Source organism: Natator depressus, chromosome 10 (genome assembly GCF_965152275.1).
Source record: "Natator depressus isolate rNatDep1 chromosome 10, rNatDep2.hap1, whole genome shotgun sequence".
Lineage (NCBI taxonomy): Eukaryota > Metazoa > Chordata > Testudines > Cheloniidae > Natator > Natator depressus.
The window spans coordinates 22,392,171-22,413,856 of NC_134243.1; the positions used below are offsets into that span (position 1 = coordinate 22,392,171).

A 21,686-nucleotide genomic window follows, 5' to 3' on the forward strand; every position below is an offset into this window, starting at 1 on the left:
AATATGAACTTCCCAGCAGAAATGTCATGTTTTCAGTTTCTTCTTAGAATAGTGACAGCATTATCCGACCAGCTCTTATCAGGTAATAAAGATGAAGCAATGTCAGAGATTGAGGGGTTTAGAGGCAGTTCTGGAACAGACAGATACATTAAATAGCAGATCACTAGGATCAGATGGCATATATCTGACAGTTCTAAAAGAATTTGAAAATGAAGTGCTGAACTGCTGACACAAATATGCAATCTCTCATAAAATTGTCTACTCTTTGATGTCCAGTTGAGCAGTTGTGGGGGGAGGGGAAACCTGCCAGTATGTTGATATGTTAACTTTAGCATATAGCATTATCCTTAAAGTAAGGAAATATGTCAATTCTTGAACAGATTGTAACTGTAAAGTGAATAATAGTTCCTCCCAGAACAGCACGAAACTAATCAGGATAATACTATTAGTATAATTTACTAATGAGGCTGTAGTAAATAGATTCTTCATGCAGGTTTAGTGGACACAATTTAGAATAAAGTTCAGTTTTGAGAAGTGTGTGGTGATTCTCTGTCTTAAAGTGTTTTTTAAAGCAACGCCGTTTAGAAAGCTTACTCTGAATATTTAACTTTCAGTATTTTAAAATAAACTGAGAAATGTAACTTTCTAAATTTCTGAAATAGATATTGCAAAGTAAAGGAGTTCTAGGAAACAATCTACCATGTTAGAATAAGACTTCTTAAAATTCCATTAGATATTTTTAGGCCTCTTTAATTTCTGCTGCCTCTTTTGTCTGTGTATTTAAAGGTATTTTAGAAACTAAACTCTCAGGTTCTGGTCCTGGTCCTGCAAGGGTTTTAAACCTGTGCTTAACTTTACATGTTGTGATTAGTTCTGCTGAAGTTAATAGGACTATCCACTGTGTATAAAGTTAAACATGGGTAAGTCTCTGCAGCATTAGGGTCTAAAATTTAGATTGAAGGACTGAAGTTCAAGATATTCTTCATTTTACCTTTACCTGTGTAGAGATAGGGTTTTTGTACTAAAACAAAGCAGATTACTAAAAGCTAGACTGTTGCAGACCTCTTAACCTTTTTGAAAAAGAATTTCTGAATGAACATTTAGTAAAAATATTTCTCTTCTTTTTTTTCCCCCCCCAGCAAACCACAGTAGTCAGAGGACCCATTCCATCAGCTAGTGTAGCTCCTAATATAGCCTTCTCCACAACTTTGTTAGGAACTTTACCAGTTGGTGCAGGATTTGTTCCAGCAGCCTCATTTTCAGAAATGTATTCACAGCCTCTGGCTTCTTCTTTGGAAAATTTTTGTTCCTCTTTAAACACCTTTCCAATCAGTGACTCAAAAAGAGGTAAGGAATGAGTCTGAAGTTATACCTGTTTAATCTTTCTTTAATAGAGAGTGGGAGAAGTCTGTGAATGACAGCTGACTTCTCACTACTAATCAGTGTAAACATTAAAGGTTTGTGGTGAAACATTCAGGCAGTTTGACTTGCCTATGTTTTAAATGTATCAAATATATAGTCAATATATACTGTGACCAAAAATTAAAAACAAAGTAACTGTTCATGTGGTATCTACATAAACATGTTCTAGACGCCCTCTGCTGGATCTGCATGAACTATTAGATAGGTTTTCCTAAAGTTGTTTTGATGTTGTGCATGTAAAATTAACCTGAGAAGGAAGTAAATTTAAACTCCATTTAAAAATCTGGGTGAGGCTGGGGATTTAATATGTGCCTGAGTGAAATGGGAGTAAATAAATGGGGCTGTTTTTTTACTCTCAAGATTCTAAAATGACTACACAGTGGAGAGTACACACTGAAAAAACCCAGCAAAGACCTGTTTAAAAAATTTGCTTAACACTGAATCTAAATAGGTGTAAGTGGTGATGAATACCAAGATCAGTAATGAGCTAAATAGGAAATATGCAATAAACTAGAGTTGAAAAAATAATCCCCCTTATATCAGTCAAATCTTGTAGTTGCACATTCTTTGTAGAAGAATGGGTATTGCAAAATTTTGGTAGACTGTCTCCCTAACCATGTCCACAACCAGGGATTTGAAAGTGAACTGTTGCCTATTTGCCCACCTTTTACATTCTGGACCTCTTTTTTCAGTCTGTCCTTACAGTGACTGCCTCAACACATGTTCTGTGGGGCTGCTATTAAAGGTAATCCATTGATTGACTGAGTCAAGATGACTTACCTTGTCTTTCTGTCCAGGGACCAAAAGGCATTTGCATGTAGTGGGAAAAGACATTGACCCCTGTCACCTCTATAGCAGGTGCAAATTCTTACATCAATAAAATGTGCTGAGAGGGGAAATAACTGAAAAATTGTTTCTTAATCACTGTCCAGATCTATCCAGTTCAGTTTCTAGAGATGGAACACCAACACTTAACAGCAATAATTCCTCTCTTTTACTTGTAAGTATCTTCCACGTTTTCCTTCACATGAATCAAATCTTTAATATTTAGTCATCAGGGTTTAAGGAAGTTTTTATTTTTTTATTTTTATTATTATTTATTATTAGTTTTAAAAATGCAGGGATAGCTTCATCCACCATTAAAATGTAGCAATTGGAGTGGGAAAACAGTATCTGTTTGAATAGTACACAGCAACACTCTAAGACAGAAAGTTTAAAAAAAAACAACAAAAAAACCCCAAACTACTTTCCGAAAATCCAGGGGGAATTTTAGATGAGGAAATTGTATATACTAGTGTCCTGGCCATTTTTTAAATTTGGTAAACTTTTTAGCAAAATGCAGCATGGAAGCTTAAAATGACCACAGGTGGTCACAACTGTCTGAATGTTATCTTCTATGAGTTTGCCATCTTACCACCTTGCAGTCCAGCCAGAATAAGGGGCAATATGTAACTGCAGTGGTCCACAAGCAGGGCAGTAACAATATTGTGACTAAGACTTTCAATCTGATCTGTGTTGTACTTGCATCTTAAGCTCCTGTATCTTATTTTTCCCAAATGCTTTCTCAGCAGTGGCTGGCTGGTGTATGGGTGGAGCTAGTGATTTGCATACTCTCAGCCCACCAGCTACTGCACTTATCTCAGTCCCAGTGTGGGGTTTGGCAATGCATTCAGCCTGTAATGGGGATATGGGCTCCTTATTCCCCTGTGTGGATATGCAGCCAAGCTTGCAATTGAACCCTATATGAAGACAATCTGATGTTTTGAGGAAAACCTTCACTCACTAAGTTCTAGTTTGACAGATCAAGTTAAATCTTGTTTCTTCTGGCAGATAAATGGCCCCAAGGCTTTGTTTGGGACTGAGGATTACATGGGAATTGCAGGTCAAACTAGGAATGACTTTTCACATGTTTTTAGCAGTGGAACTGCTAACATAGCTGTATCTGCATCACTTGTTGGAAGAAACCCATTGGAAGGTACACATGAACTAAGACAGGCCTGCCAATTATGTTTCATCAAAACAGGTAAGGAGCGCAGGAAGTCAGTTTGATAGATAATTAAATACATATGTACTGTATCAGCGTTGTAAATTAAAATGTTGTTGGTTTCTAGAAGTGCTCAGCTTTGACTTGTGTATCATTTACAAACAGAATATGGATCTGAATATTGAGTCATAAAAAACGTTGCAACCAGTTTTCTACCTTTGTTTTTCTTGATTTCATGGTCTTGTCCTAATGGGTTCTTAATTTCTAAACCCCCCAGCAATCACAACATGCTTTCCTCAAGCTGAAGGCTTACTGTGTAAGGTCATTCACGTTCTGTATTCACTTTCCTCCCAACCCCCAGGGTACTCTGAAGAATGACACCTTTGCTCAAGACTTAAAAACTTGCAATACCCACTCTGATTGGTCATGGGGAATTGAACTGCAATTCAAAGTACCCGGTAACCTTCACATCCCATCTGTTTTATTGTTCTTTCAAACTAATTCTAAATCATTATCGTGATGCTTCCAAACCTTAGCAATAATTATTAACTTACCTTCATTGACACAGAGGGTCTTAACCTATTTTGGGCCATTCAGAGAACTAATCTTTGAGGTCTGAGCTGTTGCTATTACACAGCTGTATTCTAGAAGCAACTTTTTTTTTCATCAAGACTATTCTTAAAATCGAGCACTATTCTTCAGGTTATAGACATTCTGAAATGTTAGTAGAGCAATAAAACATATATAATAATTCTAAAATACTACACTGACATATCTAGGGAATGGTTATTGTAGTTTGCAGTTTATTGCTCTTTAGTTTAAAACTACTTTTTTTACTGTGTAAGGAGGATCAACAGGTGATTTTGAAATGCCACATAGACATGATGTTTAATAAAAAGCAGCAGTTAGAAAATGCTGAAGGATGAACTTTAAGATATATCCATATGTTGGCCTTTAACAAAGCATTGGTTTCTTCCCTTGTTTCTTTGCATCCCTGCTTTTCCTACCCATTTCTGAAACCACACAGTTCCACCATGAACTTTTTGTTCAAAGAGAACCGGACAGGAATGCACCAGACTCTATTCTTAGTGGGTTATTGTAACTCCTTTTAATGACTGGGATGGTCACTGAGCATTGGAAACTTTACAATCCCTTCGCTGGTATATATGTATTCTTAGTATTTGTGGCTTTGGAAGCAAAATAGACCTAGTTTTGAACCCTGTGCTTAGCATGTGACAGTTAAAACACTACCAACTAGACCGTGGGGCTGGTATTGCATCCTACAGAATGCAAAAGTTGACTTTACTTGAGGTTGTGTTCTGTCTTTGAACTCCCTCTTTGGCTGTTCAAGTTTAATAAAAATTTAAATATTTAGTTGCATGGTTCTCAATGACTTATTAAAGGCCCAAAACAAATTTTATGAAAATTTACCCATTTGGGCCTGCAGAAACAGAAAAATACAGCTGGTTATTCCCATGCGGAAGCAAAGGAAGACTGTAAAATCTTCCTTAAATGACCTATTTTTCTTGTTGGTCTGGTCTTGTAAGTATTTGCATAGTTTTCTTCCACTCTCCCTCCCCCCCCCCCCTTTTTTTATTTAAGATTACTTTGGCTCTTCTAATTTATTGGTGCAAGTAAGAATTCTTAACAGTCTGTTCACACATTTCATATTTGGACATGTGCCTGAATACAAGTTCCACAGTTACTTTATAGCTTATGTAAACTATAAACAATTTTTCTATTATTTTAGGGCCTAAGTTATTGGATTTCACTTACCATCCCAATTTAGAGCATAAGTGTAAAAAGGATATTCTAATTGGTAAAATAAAGAATTCTGAAGATAAATCATGGAAAAAAATACGCCCAAGACCAACAAAAACTCAGTATGTAGGACCATATTATATATGTAAAGGTATGTTTTAAATATGGAAGTTACATAGTTTTTACTGAATTAACAAGGAAATTTAACTAGTTTGAATGAATGCAAAATTAATTGCAAGGTTTTAATTCCTATACTGAATATAAAGTAATGCATGTACATTTTTGTTATAAAATGTAGAATGAAGCTCCATTGTTTTTGCTGATTAACAAAAACAGTTTATAGATATTTTTAATATTTCCACAGGGATTTAAGAGAAACCCCATCATAAAAACTAATGTGATTATTTAGTTCATATTCTACCTCTAATTATAATTGTTTATTTAAAAAACATGAATGTATCTGGCTATTTCCAAATAGAGCCAACTCTAGTGTCCTTGTGACTTGGAGGTTCTGGACACTTAAGTAAAAGTAAGCATTGCTTCATAGATTCTTGGTATGAACTTCTGCTTACAACTTCAGGGAGGTGATTAGTTTGATCACAGATATTGTGCACAAATTAACATTTGTACTTCTGCCTACAGAGAAGAGAGTGGATATCTGTGAAAATATTTTTCTGTTTTTTGGCTTGAAATACAGAAGGGAAGCTGGAGGCTGTGAGGATAATTGGGGTACACATGCAAGCTCTAATGGACACTCCATATCTTCTGAGGGGTTCTAAATGTAGTAAAGTTGTTGTCCGGCTATACTGAAACATATACTGAAACAGGACAGGAGACTTTTGATATGGATTTAATCGGGCCGCAACTTTTATTAGGTGTCTGGGACTACCTGGCAGATAAAAGTGTACAATGCAGGCAACTCCATGTTTATTCAAATTACCTTGGGTTTCTGGGTAGTTTCATCCTGGTCCCCCAGCCAATCCACTCCTTGGACCTTGCCATTCACCCCTGCTTGTAGGAGAGTTAAGGTGGGCTTTAAGAAAGGGGGTTGGCTCCTTGCCCTACCAATCATAGAAGTCCCCAATTCCCCTGTTCCGTTCCTTTGACCAGCACCTCCTTTTAAGTCCTTTACCAGGCCATTTATCTGGTCACTGGATGCCTTCCCTGTGGAGTACCTGCACTGGACATCCACCCCACACTTACTAAATGAGTTGCAACATACAGCCTAACCACCTTTTCTCCTGATTTTCCCCCCCCCCGGTTGGGGAACGTGGGAAAAAAACCACCTCATTCCACTGAAGTCAATAAGGGGTTGAGGGAAAAATTCATTCCCAGCCCCCCTAAAAAGGAGCAATTAGCGCAATGCCCACAGCAGGTCCTAATCCAGCCTGATATTCGCACCTTTCGGGGAGGGAGGGTGGGTGCTGCCTTGCCTGCTGGGTGGAGAAAGGGCTTCCCACACCCAGGGCTTGCACATTTAAAGCCTTCTGTCCCTAACACTCCCTGGGGGTGAGTCAGCACTGCAAAGCTGATGACCACTCACCTTTTTGCAGCAGTTTCTGACCTCCTGCCTCGCCACCATAAAGCACTACTACCTTAAGCCTGGACAGTGTTCCCCCTGCTTAAAGGTGCGGTGTGGTCATTCAAAATGAAGTTTGGGAGAGAGGAGTAAGACCAAAAGACTAGATTAATTAACCATAGAGGTGGCTTTTCATCAGACTTTCTGAAATGCAGAGTTAAGATCTAGTGATGATAAATGTGGTGGTATAAAAGCAATGTCAAATTTAACTTTTATTTCATGTCATTTTAGATGTTGCTGCTGAAGAAGAGTGTAGGTATCCAGGCCACTGCACATTTGCGTATTGCCAGGAGGAGATAGATGTGTGGACTCTAGAGCGCAAAGGAGCCTTTAGTCGAGAAGCTCTCTTTGGAGGAAATGGAAAGATCAACTTTACAGTATCCCAACTCCTTCAAGAACACCACGGACTATTTATGTTTCTTTGTGAGGTGCTTCTTTAAAGGCATATTTGACTGCTTGTTTCCTAAAGATATGAAACAATTTTGAACAGTTTTTCATTTAACAGCTTTGCTAGATAGTAAGGTGAACTGCTTACGAAATGATTTGGTTCATGACTAACTTGTAAGCATTGAGGTGCATGGTGGATAATAGTTTGCACAATCTACATCCCTAATAGAATTTTTAAGGTGATTTCATACATGAAACATATATTCAACTTTTCTTTAATCCCTTGTTTTTGTATTTCAGAAATGCTTTGATCACAAACCTAGAATAATAAGCAAAAGGAACAAGGATAATTCTTCTTCTTGTTCTCACCCTGCCATGCATGACTTTGAAGATAACAAGTATGTCTGTCTGAAATATACTCAATATAAGTTTCAAATTAAAAGTACAGTAGAACCTCAGAATTACAAAGTTGTTTGTAACTCTGAAATGATCGTAACTCTGAGCAAAACATGATGGTTTTTTCAAAAGTTTACAAGTGAACATTGACTAAATACAGCTTTGAATCTTTACTATGTGGAAGAAAAATGCTGCTTTTAACCATCTTAATTTAAATGAAACAAGCACAAACAGTTTCCTTCAAATCTTTTTTTAAAACTTGCCTTTTATTTTTTTAGTAGCTTATGTTACAATAATACTGTACTGTATTTCTTTTCTTTTTTTGTCTCTGCTGCTGCCCAGTTGCATACTTCTGGTTTCAAACTGTGTGTGTGGTTGACTGGTCACTTCATAACATTGGTGTTCGCAACTCTCAGGTTCTACTGTAGCAGAGGTTTCAAAGCATCTTGAATTCTAATTTTCATTCCACAACTGCAGATTGGCTTTCTCCTCTTAGTTGCTCGCAGTCTGGTAGTTTTGCTTCGGTAGTAGTAGTAACAATACAGACTTTTTAGCCAACAAGCTTTAAAAACATAAATTTTGCCTGACAGCATCTTTGTGCTATAGGTATTGCCTTTATCTTACAGGTGGGAACCTGAGGCAAAAGGTTCTATTACCAAAAAATAGTTTGCTTTGAATTAATGCATTTGTTGCATTTTCTTGTCTAAAATATAGTCCTACATCATTTAATTATAAAAGCGATGATAACTTCTTTCTCAATGCTGAAGAAAACCAGTGATGTTGATCAGCTACTCCCATCTGTTTGAAACCATTAACCATCAGTGCCCCTTACTAAGGGCTTCTGTACCTGGCAAGCTGCATTGGTTTACTAAAGGTGTGACTTTAAACTGATATAGTTAAACCTTTACAAACCCCTCTTATGTCAGCTAAAGTATGATTTTTTTTTTTTTAGCTTAAACCTGTTTCTATTAGACTTAAACTAAACCAAAATAAGTTACTCTTAAACTAAAATAAGATTTATCCAGATAAGGGTTTGCATCAGTTTAATTAAACTGGTGCAAGTTTGTATGAGGATAAGGTTTGAAAGCTTATCTAGCTTCATTATTTTCTGAGGTAAACTGTAAGTTTAAAAAAACAAAAGATCCCACAGAGCTCCTTATGTGATTTTATGTATGTATGAAAGTTATAGCTAGTTGGACTACAATGAGAGCACTATTAAATATATGGGGACTCTACTGTCTGTAGGAATTAAATTTACACTGTTTGTAGTGTTTCTCATTCTAAGTAAAGGAAACACAGCAAATATGAGAGTAAGGTAAATACTGTGAAGTCAGTCCATTTTTTTTTTTTTTTAATGCAAGCCTACAAATAGTTATTGGTAAACTTCAGGTTGTGCAGGTGGGAATATTTACTTGGCAGTGGGATGTCATGTCTTTGCCTTTGGAAACAATGGGTATTGTTGGGTCCAGTATTGTTCTGCAGTAGGCAGTATTAGATTTGATAACAGACAGCACTGATTTCTGAGACATTTCTATTCCCCCCCCCCCCCCCCCGCTTGCCCTGCAAATGGTTAATTTAGACCCTAATTCTGTAATCTGCAGACTCTGTTCCTGTTCAGAATTCCATTGCTTACGGTGGGGCTTCACCTGGTCTTAAGCATCTACGTGCATCAATGGGCTTGCAGGAACAGGACTGGAGTTTGGAGAGCAATTTATTCAAATTTCTTCTATTGAACTTAAAAAAAACCTGTAGTATAAAATTACTGAGTGGGGGTGTTTCCAGTGGAGTCCTGCAGTGATCAGTTCTTGGCTCGATGCCAGTCAGTATTTTATCTGTGATCTACAAGAAAATATAAAAAATTTGCTGGTAAAATTTTTAGATGAAACACAGGTTGGTGAGGTAGTAAGTAAAGGCTTGCGTATAGTGAGATTTAAAGTTAATTTCTTCCAGTTATCAAAGAACAGGTTAAGAGAGAGCTATTGTGGTCTAGATGCACCAATACAGGGAAAAGATTTCTGATATTGTAGAGGACTCTAATTTAGCAGACTAAGTGGCTGGATGTTGAAGCTAGACTAAATGAAAATGGAAATAAGATGCAAATTTTTAAATGAGGGTAAATAAGCTTCTTGGTACATTTTGTGCTTGTAGTATCTACCACAGTGGTCTATAATTGGGAGGGCTTCAGGGAGCTACTGCAGTACAAATCAGTAACCATTGGAACAGCTTTCCTAGTAACATGATGGGTTCTTCATCACTTGGAGACTTTAAGGGCATGCTTACAAGGAGCAGCCTACAAGGAGCAGCAATGAGGGCTACGGGGGTGTTTTTTATAAAGTGCACTAATGTGTTGTGTACTAACTGGTCTGTGTAGACCCTGTTAAAATGCACTAAAATTGTAGTTCATGCCAACAGCTTTGAAACAATACTATGTTAAAGCACACCCGGGAACTATTAGTCTACGCCAGTAGGGTCTACATGGACCAGTTAGTGTGCAACATGCTAGTGTGCTTTAGAAATCATCCCCTGCTCCCCAACAGTGCACATTACTGCTATCGGTAGGCAAGCCCAACGTAATTTCTGCTTAAGCTAGAGTCGTGTAAGCTTGATACAAGGGTTACTGGGGTAAAATCCTATGGCCTGTGTTTTATGCATGAAGGTGGACTAGATGACCTTCATGGTCTCTCCTGGCTTTAAAAATCTGTTCTTGACAAATGCCTCCCTTGGCTGTACATAATCTACTCCCTGACTTCTGTAGGAGTTGTGTGTACACATACCTCAGAGGAAGGAGAGTAGGTGTCTATGTAATTCCATGGCAGTTTCCATGACAGTAGAATCCAGGAGCACAAAGGGCTCTGAATACTGCCTATTTGTTATTTTAAAGCTCAAATTTACATGCTGATATATAAACTCATATTTTCCAAAGTTTTAATAATTAATTCCTTAAGTGGAAAGACCTCATAGTCACAGAGAGAATTCACTTGTAAACATTAAACAAACAGCAGTAATCTAGGATTACTCTGCCTAGCAGTATATTAAAAGATACTTTAAAGAGCTGTCAAAATTAAAATAAAATATGAAGTGGAAAGAATGGTAACATTGCATGCTTTCCATATGCACAAGGAAGGTCAGTAAATTTACAGAAAGCTTAAAATATTGATTTCTTTTCAAAAACAGGTGCCTTGTCCACATTTTGCGAGAAACTACAGTAAAGTATTCCAAAATCCGTTCGTTTCATGCTCAGTGTCAGCTAGACCTGTGCAGGCATGAGGTCCATTATGGCTGTTTAAGAGAAGATGAGTGTTTTTATGCACACAGTCTTATAGAACTCAAAGTTTGGATAATGCAGAATGAGACAGGTATGTTTGGATTTAAATATTACCCCCTACCCCCAGTGCAAAAAAATAAAAGAAATGCAATTCCTTGACCCATTTGTCAGTGTCTTCTACTTACAACCTCCTGTAGTCTTCTGTATATCTAATAAACCATTGGTCAGTTTTACTAGCTAGTGGGTATTGAGTAAGACTGCTAGACCCATAAAATTAGGAAACTTTTTAGCTTTAACTCAAAACTAATAGTTTCTTAATCATGGAATCGTAGGACTGGAAGGGACCTCGAGAGGTCATTTAATCCACGGATTCTCAACCTTTTTCTTGCTGAGGCCCCCCTTTACACGCTATTTAAAAACTGCAGGGCCACTCGGGACTTGGGGGCGGGAGGGACCCTTGTGCTTAGGCATAGTTTGACTTCTATTTTGTGGGGGCAAGGGCTGGCAGGGTTCGGGACAGCTCCACACAGCGGGGCCCAGGGAGGGAGTACCACCTCCACCCCCAACTCGCCTCAGCAGGCCATCCAGCCTGTCTGGGTTGTGGGAGCCCGCAACTAAAAATAGAACTCAAAGTGGGGACTCAGTTCAAAAAGTCTGAAAACCGCCCAGGATGAGGGCAGGGAATGGCAAGGGACTGTGTGCAGTGGGGAGTGTAGCTCAGGGTGCAGAGAGGGGGTATCTAGGGGCTGTGTGCTGGCAGAGGAGTAGCTCAGGGTGCAGACGGGGTAGTTAGGGGCTGTGTGTGGGTGGGGGAGGGGTAGCTCAGGGTGCAGGCAGGGGGTAGGCTAGGGGCAGGGTGCAGGCAGGGGGTAGCTAAGGATTGTGTGCCAGGAGGGTTCCTCCTGCAGTGGCTGCTCCCCGAGGGCTCTGCCAACCCCAAAAGCCAGGTCCCCTCATCCGGGCAGCTCTTACCAGCTGCGTGAGCAGTCAAAAGGGGCTGGGAGCTGAAGAGCAGTAGTAACCCTGGGCACCAACAGCAGATGGGAGAATGCCACGGCTGCCCACTTCATGGTACCACCAGCCAGAGGAGCAGCTGCCCTGCACTGCCTGGCTCTGGGTTTCCCACTTACAGCTTGACCAGAGGAATGGGCCTGGGGGAGAGGAGGAGGTAAAGGGGTGGAGCTGTCCCCAGACTGCCCCACTCTGTGTAAGGCACTGCAGTTTGGGGGAGGAGGGGCGAACCCTTGTCTGTCATCGTGGTGGTCTCCTCCCCCACCCCCCGGCGCAACTCTGCCTGTGGGCTCAGGGCTTCCGCTCGTGAGGAGCGCCAGGACTCGAAGAGTGAGGGGAAATGCTGGGGCTGCTGGCTTCAGCCCCGCGCCGCTCCCAGCTTCAGCCCCATGGCGGGTGCTGGGACTTGGAGCACCGGGTTTCAGCCACAGGGCCCCACGGACCCCCCTGAAAGGGCTTGTGGACTCTCCGTTGAGAACCACTGATCTAGTCTAGTCTCCTGCACTGATGGCAATACTCAGTATTATCTATACCATCCCTGGGGTGTTTGAGGTGTTTTAGCTGTAGGTCTCAGAAATGTGTTCTTGTTTTAGTTTTATTACAAAATTGCTTTGACTAGAAATTGAGATATTTACTTTGAAGGCAAAGGAGAATGTTTCTGCTGAGTGTTAAAGACCTTGCAGGCTTATCTTTTAGTTACAGGTCTGTGAGCCAGTTTTTTGAATTGTCCAGTGTCTTTGTTCCTCTAGCTCTAAAATGGCTTAATGTTGCTACAAAATTTCCTTATTGTTAAATGTCCTTGTCTTCAGGGAAGCACCCCAGTCTGGAATGGGCTGCTTCTCTTTGCCTCATTGTGGTGGTCAACTTTTTTGGTATGGTTTTGGTGGTCCCTCCAACCAACTTGCAGTGGACCTCAGCTACGCTCTCTACCTTGCTGTGTGAGGGAGCACTGCTTTAAATATTAGTTGGGTTGATCATCATGGGTGGCGATGATGCCCGGAAAAAGGGCAGTGTGGGCAATGTGGAGATAATATGGTGTCCCATAGTTGGTCCCTTTTTTGCCCAGACTGTCACTCTGAACATTCTCGTTCCTTGGAGAAGGAGCATCAGGTCAGCTTCACTCTGTCTGGAAGTGTATCGGCCAACTTAGGATGACCCCAGGCCAAGAAAAGTTTCAGAGGAGGACAGTCATGTGGAAGTATACAGAATCCTCCCAATTCTCTGTTGCTCTAGCCCATTTATCTCTACTTGGCCTTTGAGGATTCCTTCTTGTGGAAGGAAGGACAGCTGCTCTCCCTTCCTTTCCTGCCCCCGAAAATGTTGAGGTTCAAGGGTAGCTGCTATTTCCTCTTAACCCCATAAACCTCTTATTAAAAGGGTTAGGCCATCCCACAAACATGAGTGTCCATGTCAGTGCTTCTCTCCTACACATGTCCAGACATAGTCAAGGCTCAACTTCTCATCTGCTAGAAGGCCAGTTGATAACTTATAGACTCTGAGTGTTGGAGGACCCTAAAGAAGGGGAATGCTCAACTGAGTGGGAAGCCCCTTCCTGCCCCTGCTACAAATCCAGGCAGAGACCTATTTTTCTTTTCAAGGACTCTGAAAGTCTGATAGAGTTGATGTCTTTAGTCTTCAGCCTCTCCATGGACGTTGTGGAAAAGAAACCTTGGTGAGGCTTTAATGATATGGAAAAGTGTGCAGTAAAAGTTCGTATCTCTGAGGTCATTGAGATTATTAAAGAGCCTGAGAGAAAAGTGGTTGCAAGAATGGCTATCATTAAAGGCAATGTGACAGTCTTTTACATCTTGCAAGACGTGTAGGCAGGTTTTGGGGGGTGGGGGGGTCTCTCTCCTGAGTAACACTGATCTGTACATGAGGAGGGTTTTTATAGGAGCCTTGTGAACATAAACTGGAGTCTCATTTTTGGAAAAAACGAGCTGGTTTTCAAGAGGATTGCAGCTAGCTTGCCTGTGGTCATTTGCACAAAGCCCTTAGGCATCTGGCTCCAGGATTTGAAAACAGGCTCTTTGGAAGATGGAAACTTAGGCAATACTTTGGTCCATCTGCGAATATATTTGTGTTATGTAGACAGTGTAGGATTTTAGGATGTCCTTAACTGGTTTTAAGTGCTTGTTTTTTGTAAATGTTGTGGTAGGTAACACCACTGTCTCTTTGGCAACCTTAGCTGTTTTTTGGAGGGATTCAGTAGCACTTGAACATGTGTATGAATAAAACTTCCAAATTGTCTAAGACCTTTGTTTTCTCCTCTGCAGGTATGTCACATGATACTATTGCTCAAGAATCAAAGAAATATTGGCAGAATATGGAAGCAAATGCACATGGAGCACAGGTATTTCCACTCATCTTTCTGAGGAAGCAAATTTATGTGGGACTAGCGTGATTGATCGGTGACGTACTGGTTTTGATGTCAATGTTTATAACACGATTTAACTGTTAGTTTATATCACAAAATGGTTGTCCCAAGCGTATGCCCCAAATGATTTCCTCTTCTTTCCCCCCACATGTTTTATTAAAAAAAAAAAAAATTAAGCTTTCTGGATACTTCAGATATTCTTATTTTTCCTAATCCCAGATTTCTTATTACACATGTGCAGTTACTTCCCCCCCTTTGCTTATTTTGTCATAAGCAGAATATAAACCTTCAAAAATGCATTCTTTCAAACTTTCTTCAGCTGAGGACCTAGCATAAATCCTTTTCTAGTAGTTTATTTTGTTTATACAGCACATAGTATGCCCATTGCCAGAACGTCTGGGTGCATTTATACAATCTAAACAAAATTAACTAACAATCTGTCATTAAGAGAAATTTCTAGTTTTTAAGATGTATTTATAAGCTCTCTAGTTTTTAACACATCTAGAAACCCTTTCTTATCTTCAGGGGTACTTAATGATTTATGTATGGCATTGCTCTGCAGATGCAAATCACCTTTTTTTTTTTTTTTTTAAATTTAAGGTTCTTGGCAATCAAATGAAGCATGGATCTCTAAATTTGAAAATGAAGTTTGTGTGTGCCCAATGCTGGAGAAATGGTCAAGTTAGTGAGCCAGACAAAAACAAAAAATACTGTAGTGCAAAAGCAAGACACCCGTGAGTAACAGATAACTTCAAATGCATAATGTCTCTCAGTAAACCATTTTGTAAAATCTTCTGAGTGATCTGTATAGGAATTCAGACTATTAAAAGGGATGCAAAAAAGCAAGTGCAGTTGAAGTAGAACTTGGGCTGAAAGGCTGAAGACTTTAAAGGGTGTTAATAATCAAGAATAAAAAATGCATGTTACACACTTCAGTTGGCAGTTTATACTGACTTTTTTTTCCCTTTAACTCACAACCATGATGGGTGTTTGAGACTTTAAATAAATTGCATTAAAACATATGGCTTTGGGGCTCTTTAGGTCCAATCATTGTCTTTACTGTTGACAAATAGTACAGTATGTAGATGTATTCTATATATTTGAATGCTTCCATATTCCTTAGATGGACCAAAGATCGTCGTGTGGTGCTGGTGATGTCTAATGAGCGTAAGAAGTGGATGACCATTCGTCCTCTTCCCACGAAGAAACAAGTGCCTTCGCAGTTTGATGTATTTATCTAAAATGATCTTTTTAATTAAGACACTTAAGTCACTGGAAAATACTAGTAAAGGGCCTGATTTCTGCAGCCACTGTGTGTGAAATGTCTATTGAAATCAGTGGGAGTCACTGGAGCAACTGCAGAGCCAGATGCTAGGAAGGACTGAGCTCATTTTTTATTGCTGAAGCTCCTCCAAGTCAGTGAAACTTCAGTAATAAAAGTATAGAAGGTATTTAATATAAAGTATTAAGTAATCTCATTTGAAGTCTGTAAAATATTAATATAGTTCTCATAAAACCCTAATCAAAAGAGTGCATAATATTTTGAGGGTGAGACACGCTCCATACAATATTGGAAGAGACCTGGAATTTCATTTCTTCTTGTGCAGTTGTCAAGATGAGTTTGCAAAATCCTGTTTCCTGGGTTCTGACAACTCATTACTTCAAAAAGGCTCTGTTTTCAAAGAGCATTGTGTGATTTTTATTACAGTGAATGAGAGGCATCAAGCTAATAACGTAATGCATAAATTTAACCTTACATTTTTGGAGTACTGTCAGAAATAAATAATTTGAATTTCTGCATAATAGAAATACAGCACAGACCTAAAATGTTATATTCTAATCCATGGTGTGATTTCTAAGTCATAACTGTCTACATCCAACCTATGTTTTCTGCTAGCTTTGCAGACTGATGAGCCCTTCCATAGCTAGTGCTTCATAAGGTTTTTAAGACTAGATAAGATCAATGTGTTATGGGCTGCATCCAATATTACCTGTATGGCCCTGAGGATGTCACATGGGCTGCAGCTGTGTGCTGATTGGGTCACAAGTGGCCTGTGGGCCAGAAGTTGAGAACCACTGCTCTGACAGCTTATTTGGAAGGCAACTATTTATTTGAGTTATAGTAATAGTAGTAACTTGTCTGCTTATCAGAATGTTAATGTGCCTGAAGCAAAGCTACAAATATCTTTCATCACCCATTATAACTTAACATATGCCTTAAAGATATTTTTTTTTTATTCTTATTTAGTTGTGCAATCATATTGCTTCAGGCAAGAAATGTCAATATGTTGGAAACTGCTCCTTTGCTCACAGTCCTGAGGAGAGAGAGATGTGGACCTATATGAAAGAGAATAGTAGTAAGTAAAAAATGTGTGAGGGTATTAAACACATGGGTTTTTTCTCTTTTTTCCATCTCTCTCCTACAATAAGTACCTCTCAATCTTCCATAGGCAATCTGGTGGGTAGATTTTTCTTCAAGTAAACCCAGCCTGCCTCTCATGATACAAAATTAGTGTCTAATACATAGTAAAATCATTTTAATATAGGTTTATATACATACCAGGTGACTCATTATGTGACTGAAATTAGTAATTACTGTCATTGCAGTTTTTACCTTTGAAGATTATTGATGAGTAAGTAGAAGAGTTGCAAATGCAAAAACACCATTTGCAACCATTTATGAGAGCACCAAGTTCCTGTTCAGATCAGCTGTATTTGTATTTATCTCTTTTGCAAATTGGGTTTTGTTTGTATATTAGGGGGCTGGCTGTCTGCAAAAATACCTGTGTTCACATGTAAACAAGAGTATTCACTATTCATTCTTGGGTTTAAAATTTGTTGTCCAATCAGGGAGGTTATTAAGGAGAAATAATACCATGTGACAGATCGCAAAGAACAAAGATTGAATAACTGAAGTGATACTAACATTGGTTTGCAAATGAGGAGACAGGATAAATATCGTATTTGTAATGCATTTGACTAGGTCTAATAACAGGCTTAATGATAAAATCACAGATCAGCATAATGGGGCCCAATTGCAATTGGGGCCTTTGGGTGATAGCTAATATAAATATTTTCTACTCATCAGGGTGGATAAAAATCAATGATTTTTTTTTATTTAAATTGGATTTTTTTTATAAAATGCTTTTTGAGGAAAAAACCTAATCTAAAGATACATTATAGCTCAAAGATATCTCATCATGGAATAGGGATTATAAATTCTAATTCTATCGTATGAGACAATATAATCATGTAATGTTTAAGAAAAATTTTGTTAATGAGTTCCAATAGTTCATGGATTAGGGAACCAATCTTATGGGGTTCTGCAGGCTTCTGTATCGATTATTTAGGTTAATCTTTCTATCTACTCAATGGGACTCAGTGCTCGGTCTAGAAGATACCATCAGAGATGCTTAGTTTTGCAGTTCTCAAACTGTGGACTTGTTTCTCCAGAGGTAACAAGCTTGTTAATAGCAAAAATGTTTTTAAATAAATTAATAGACCTCAACTCTATTGTCCCTCTGCGAATTTGTGTACACAGTCAATCCCTTACCTCTCTCTAAAAGTGCAAATTTTCAAAAAATTCAATGAATAGAAGATTGTTGGGGGCGGAATAGATCTGGACAAGGAGAAGCAGTCTGGAGATAAATGTGAGAAGCAAGGGACATATGCTTGTTTTGTTAAGATATTATATGTTTGCTGTTGAAGAAAAAAAATCCCAGAATACTTAATGTTGTTGATTTAGTTAAATAAAACAATTTAAATGTCTGTCTGGTGGTGGTCTCCTCCTAATACAGGATGGCAAGAAAATCTTCCAAATATTAATGATTAACCTGTTGAATTGGAGATAGTTCACCTCCCAGTGACTTCATAAATATCTGCTTCAATTACCATTGGTAAATGAAATAACCAAGCAATCAATCATTTTCTGATATAGCTGTAAAACTAATCTGAAAAGTTTTTTTTTCAAAATAAATTACTGTATAAAAATGTATAGTGTGTACCTGTTAAAAATGAAACCTACATCTAACTCTGAGTTGTGAAGAATATGTATTAAGGTTATAACAACCAACAAGAATGCACTTTTATGTAGAAATCCATGATTAAATAGTCTTCCTGACTTGTGATTTAAATCACATCCGCCCTGCTACTCATATTAGGTAAATCTTAATTTCTCCTACCTAGATGTCTTGGAAGAAAGTGAGTCAGGCTAAGAGGCCAAAGTTTCACATAGCTGTCATTTATTAGCTACTGTGGCTCTCTCCTCCCCTTGGGTCTGCAGTTTGTCCTTTCTTTTCTGCTTCTACTACATGGGGGCCTAAAGATATCTCTGCCGTATTTACAAATTATGTCTGCAAACTCAGTTACATATTGTACTCACTCTCTTGCCTTAATTGCTGAATACTTATTTTAGCTTCTGCTCTTGTTAGTTCAAGACATGGAGCAGTTGTATGAAATGTGGCTAAAGAGTCAAAAACCAGAAAAAGGAGAAGATACAGCTACTCAAGCAAACAAAGAAAATGGGAAGCAAATTCATATGCCAACTGACTATGCTGAAGTTACAGTAAGTAATGCAGGCTTAGTAATTATCCTAAACTCGAGTTTTTTTTGCACTTAATACTGTGTTCCTTGCTCATACACCAAATACTGTGTATGCAGTGTTGTTGTGGCCATGTCAGTCCCAGGATATTAGAGACACAAGATGGATGTGGTAATATCTTTTATTGGACCAACTTCTGTTGGTGAGAGAGACAAGTTTTTGAGCTTACACAGCAAACTCCTTCAGGAAGCTCAAAAACTTGTCTCTCTCACCATCAGAAGTTGGTCCAATGAAAGATATTACCGCACCCATCTTGTGTCTCTGAAATGCTTATAGTTAGCTAATGTGGAGTCATGCTGTGGATCAAGCATTAGTGCTGCTCTTCAGAATCTACAGAGCCTGGGGAGGGGATCAAAAACCTCAGCTGATGACTCCGTATAAACAGACTTTAAAATTATTACTGTATATTAGCCTGTAATTGTTTCTTTAGCTAATCCAATATTAAACTGTGTTAAGGAGCAGTTCTGTGCATGAAGTATTGATTTTTCTTAAATTTTTTAAATGTGTGTAAACCAGGTGGACTTTCACTGCTGGATGTGTGGAAAGAACTGTAATAGTGAGAAACAATGGCAAGGTCACATTTCTTCAGAAAAGCATAAGGAGAAGGTATTCCACACTGAGGATGATCAAAACTGTTGGCAGCATCGGTTTCCAACTGGATATTTTAACATTTGTGATAGGTATGTAGCATTTATATTTGAGATGTCAAAGTTTCTCACTCACAATTGTGGTATAGCAAATATAGGCAGATACTATAATTACTGCAGTTACCTGAGATGGTGAACATTGATACTTTTTTTAATGACACCCACTCTATTAGTATGCATTGTTGAAATCTTATGCAAAGCAAACAGTTAAATAGCAATATTTTAGCATGAATGCCTGAGTGACCAGATATTTAGTGTATTTTAATGTGTGGTGAGAAGGTTTGGCTTTGAGTGCCAGATGTGGAGCTATGTGGAAAGGTTCAAACCTTTTTGTGTTAGGATGAAACTTTAAATAATAGCATTGGTACATCACAGCTATTGCTATTTTCCTTAACGAATTACCTGTAGAATACAAGAAATGTATGCAGTTCCACCCACTATTCTCATGTAACAAAGTATGTTGAAATTATGGGGTGTTCTTTGCAAAGCAGAAATTCACTTGTCCCAGAAAATACTGTCACTGGAAGCAATCTATGAAAGTCAGGTATGTTCCGAAGGGCCCTACACACCAAACTGGCCTGCTGGCTTTCCCAACGCTGGTTAGTATACTCTACTACCCCGTCTTGGAGGACACAGCCTTTTCACCCAAGCCACTTGGCCTCAGGTAGACCAGTTAACACGCTTTAAATCGCTGGAGCCAACCTGGTTGGCTTTGGAGTCTGGGATCCAAGGTTGGAGGTCTACAGGGCAGGCGTTTTCTGTGGCAATATTAAAATCTTCATTTTAGTGATAAAGAGAAAAACTAATGGCTGTCACAGACAGGAATTCTGATGATTTTTGGAACAAACTGAATTTAATTAATATCTTAAAATGAGTTTTTTTGGGGGGAGGGTGGATTTGGGCTAAGTGGAGAAATGAGGACTAGAAGGCCAGAGCTTTGTCTCCTGTCCCCCAATCACTTTTTCCTTACCTGGTTCTCAGAGACTATTAAAGAGGGGAAACTGAACTGATGCATCTTCATTTTAGAGAGAAAATAATCTCTCTTCTAGAGAATTTGTGCTTCTTTAACAAAGGTCTAATTATATGAAAAACATGGCTAGTAGAAAATATTTAAGACTTTTTAAAATTGGATGGCTAATTCATGATACTTTTGTGAAAACTATAACACACATTTATTTTTTAAACAGATATATGGCTGGTACTTGCATTGAAGGAAACAACTGTAAATTTGCACATGGAAATGCTGAGCTCCATGAATGGGAAGAACGAAGAGATGTTCTAAGAATGAAGCTCAGCAAAGCAAGAAAAGACCACTTGATTGCTCCAAATGATAATGACTTTGGAAAATATAGTTTTTTGTTTAAAGATTTAAACTAATACTAAAATGATACATTCATGTTACCTTATGGAAGCATAAACTAGAAAATTTGACAGTAATCAAAAGCATGTGACAGAAAAGCAGCAGGTTTTCTGCTTATATTGGCTATAATTGTTCTTCCTGAACAGCAAAATATAGTAGATGTAGGGGGATTCAGAAGACCTGTCTGTGTTCTCATGAAACAGAATGGTGAAGTAATAAAAAAAAAAAGATATAAAGTATTACGTGCTTATTCGCCTTCTGTTGGACAGAATGTTATGAAAGAGGTGGAGGAGGAGGGAGGGGTTATAATGTGTAGGAAGCCCCCCTAGTGTTGGTCCTTCAGATGAAAACTTTATGGTAAAATTACAAAACACACTGGGTGTTTTGGGCTAAGAAGAAAATTATGGATGAAAATTCTTTAAATGTTTTAATGGAGAGGATTTGTTTAAAACAAAACTTTGCTATTTATCTCTATGTAGGTTGCTAAAGAGGATTTTCTTATTAAAAAGGATTTTAAGCAAAATAACCATTTAACTACAATATATGTTGAATGGGGTATTTTTTCTCTATTTGTATATTTCAATATAATTTACTGAAAAGGATCTTGGGAGAAAAATGTATTGATTTTTTTGAAAATCAAGTAGTTAAAATTCTGTTTCTTGGTCATTGCTGTTTAAATGATGATTTTGAAAGATTACACTTGTATGTCAGTATTGTGTATTGTATGAACCAATGTTACCTGTAATAAAGATAACTTTACATAAAGCTACTTTTTGCATTTAGCTTCTGATTGACGTCTGTTTTGCACGAAACAGTTACTTGCCCATTAGAAAAACCTTTTTGAGCAACTAAATCTAAACAAGTATGTTTAGTTTATCTTCAAGTTGTAGCTGATTT

General features: G+C 38.4%; 1 protein-coding gene across 2 annotated transcripts in view; it reads left to right on the forward strand.

Annotated features, from left to right (window-relative positions):
- The window catches only part of ZC3H7A (zinc finger CCCH-type containing 7A), a 45,627-nt gene extending 24,113 nt beyond the window's left edge, over nt 1–21,514 (forward strand). The window contains exons 10-23 of one of the 2 annotated variants that reach the window (XM_074965441.1): nt 1,140–1,347; nt 2,355–2,422; nt 3,253–3,445; nt 5,157–5,318; nt 6,978–7,174; nt 7,434–7,531; nt 10,704–10,885; nt 14,082–14,158; nt 14,783–14,916; nt 15,306–15,411; nt 16,431–16,539; nt 18,613–18,746; nt 19,299–19,462; nt 20,617–21,513. In XM_074965441.1, the coding sequence (XP_074821542.1) occupies nt 1,140–1,347; nt 2,355–2,422; nt 3,253–3,445; nt 5,157–5,318; nt 6,978–7,174; nt 7,434–7,531; nt 10,704–10,885; nt 14,082–14,158; nt 14,783–14,916; nt 15,306–15,411; nt 16,431–16,539; nt 18,613–18,746; nt 19,299–19,462; nt 20,617–20,806 (2,022 nt within the window). In that variant the 3' untranslated portion in view covers nt 20,807–21,513. Of the gene's footprint in view, nt 1–1,139; nt 1,348–2,354; nt 2,423–3,252; nt 3,446–5,156; nt 5,319–6,977; nt 7,175–7,433; nt 7,532–10,703; nt 10,886–14,081; nt 14,159–14,782; nt 14,917–15,305; nt 15,412–16,430; nt 16,540–18,612; nt 18,747–19,298; nt 19,463–20,616 lie in introns of both variants that reach the window. The other variant, XM_074965442.1, reaches the window with a different exon arrangement.
- The last annotated feature ends 172 nt before the right edge of the window (nt 21,515–21,686 follow it).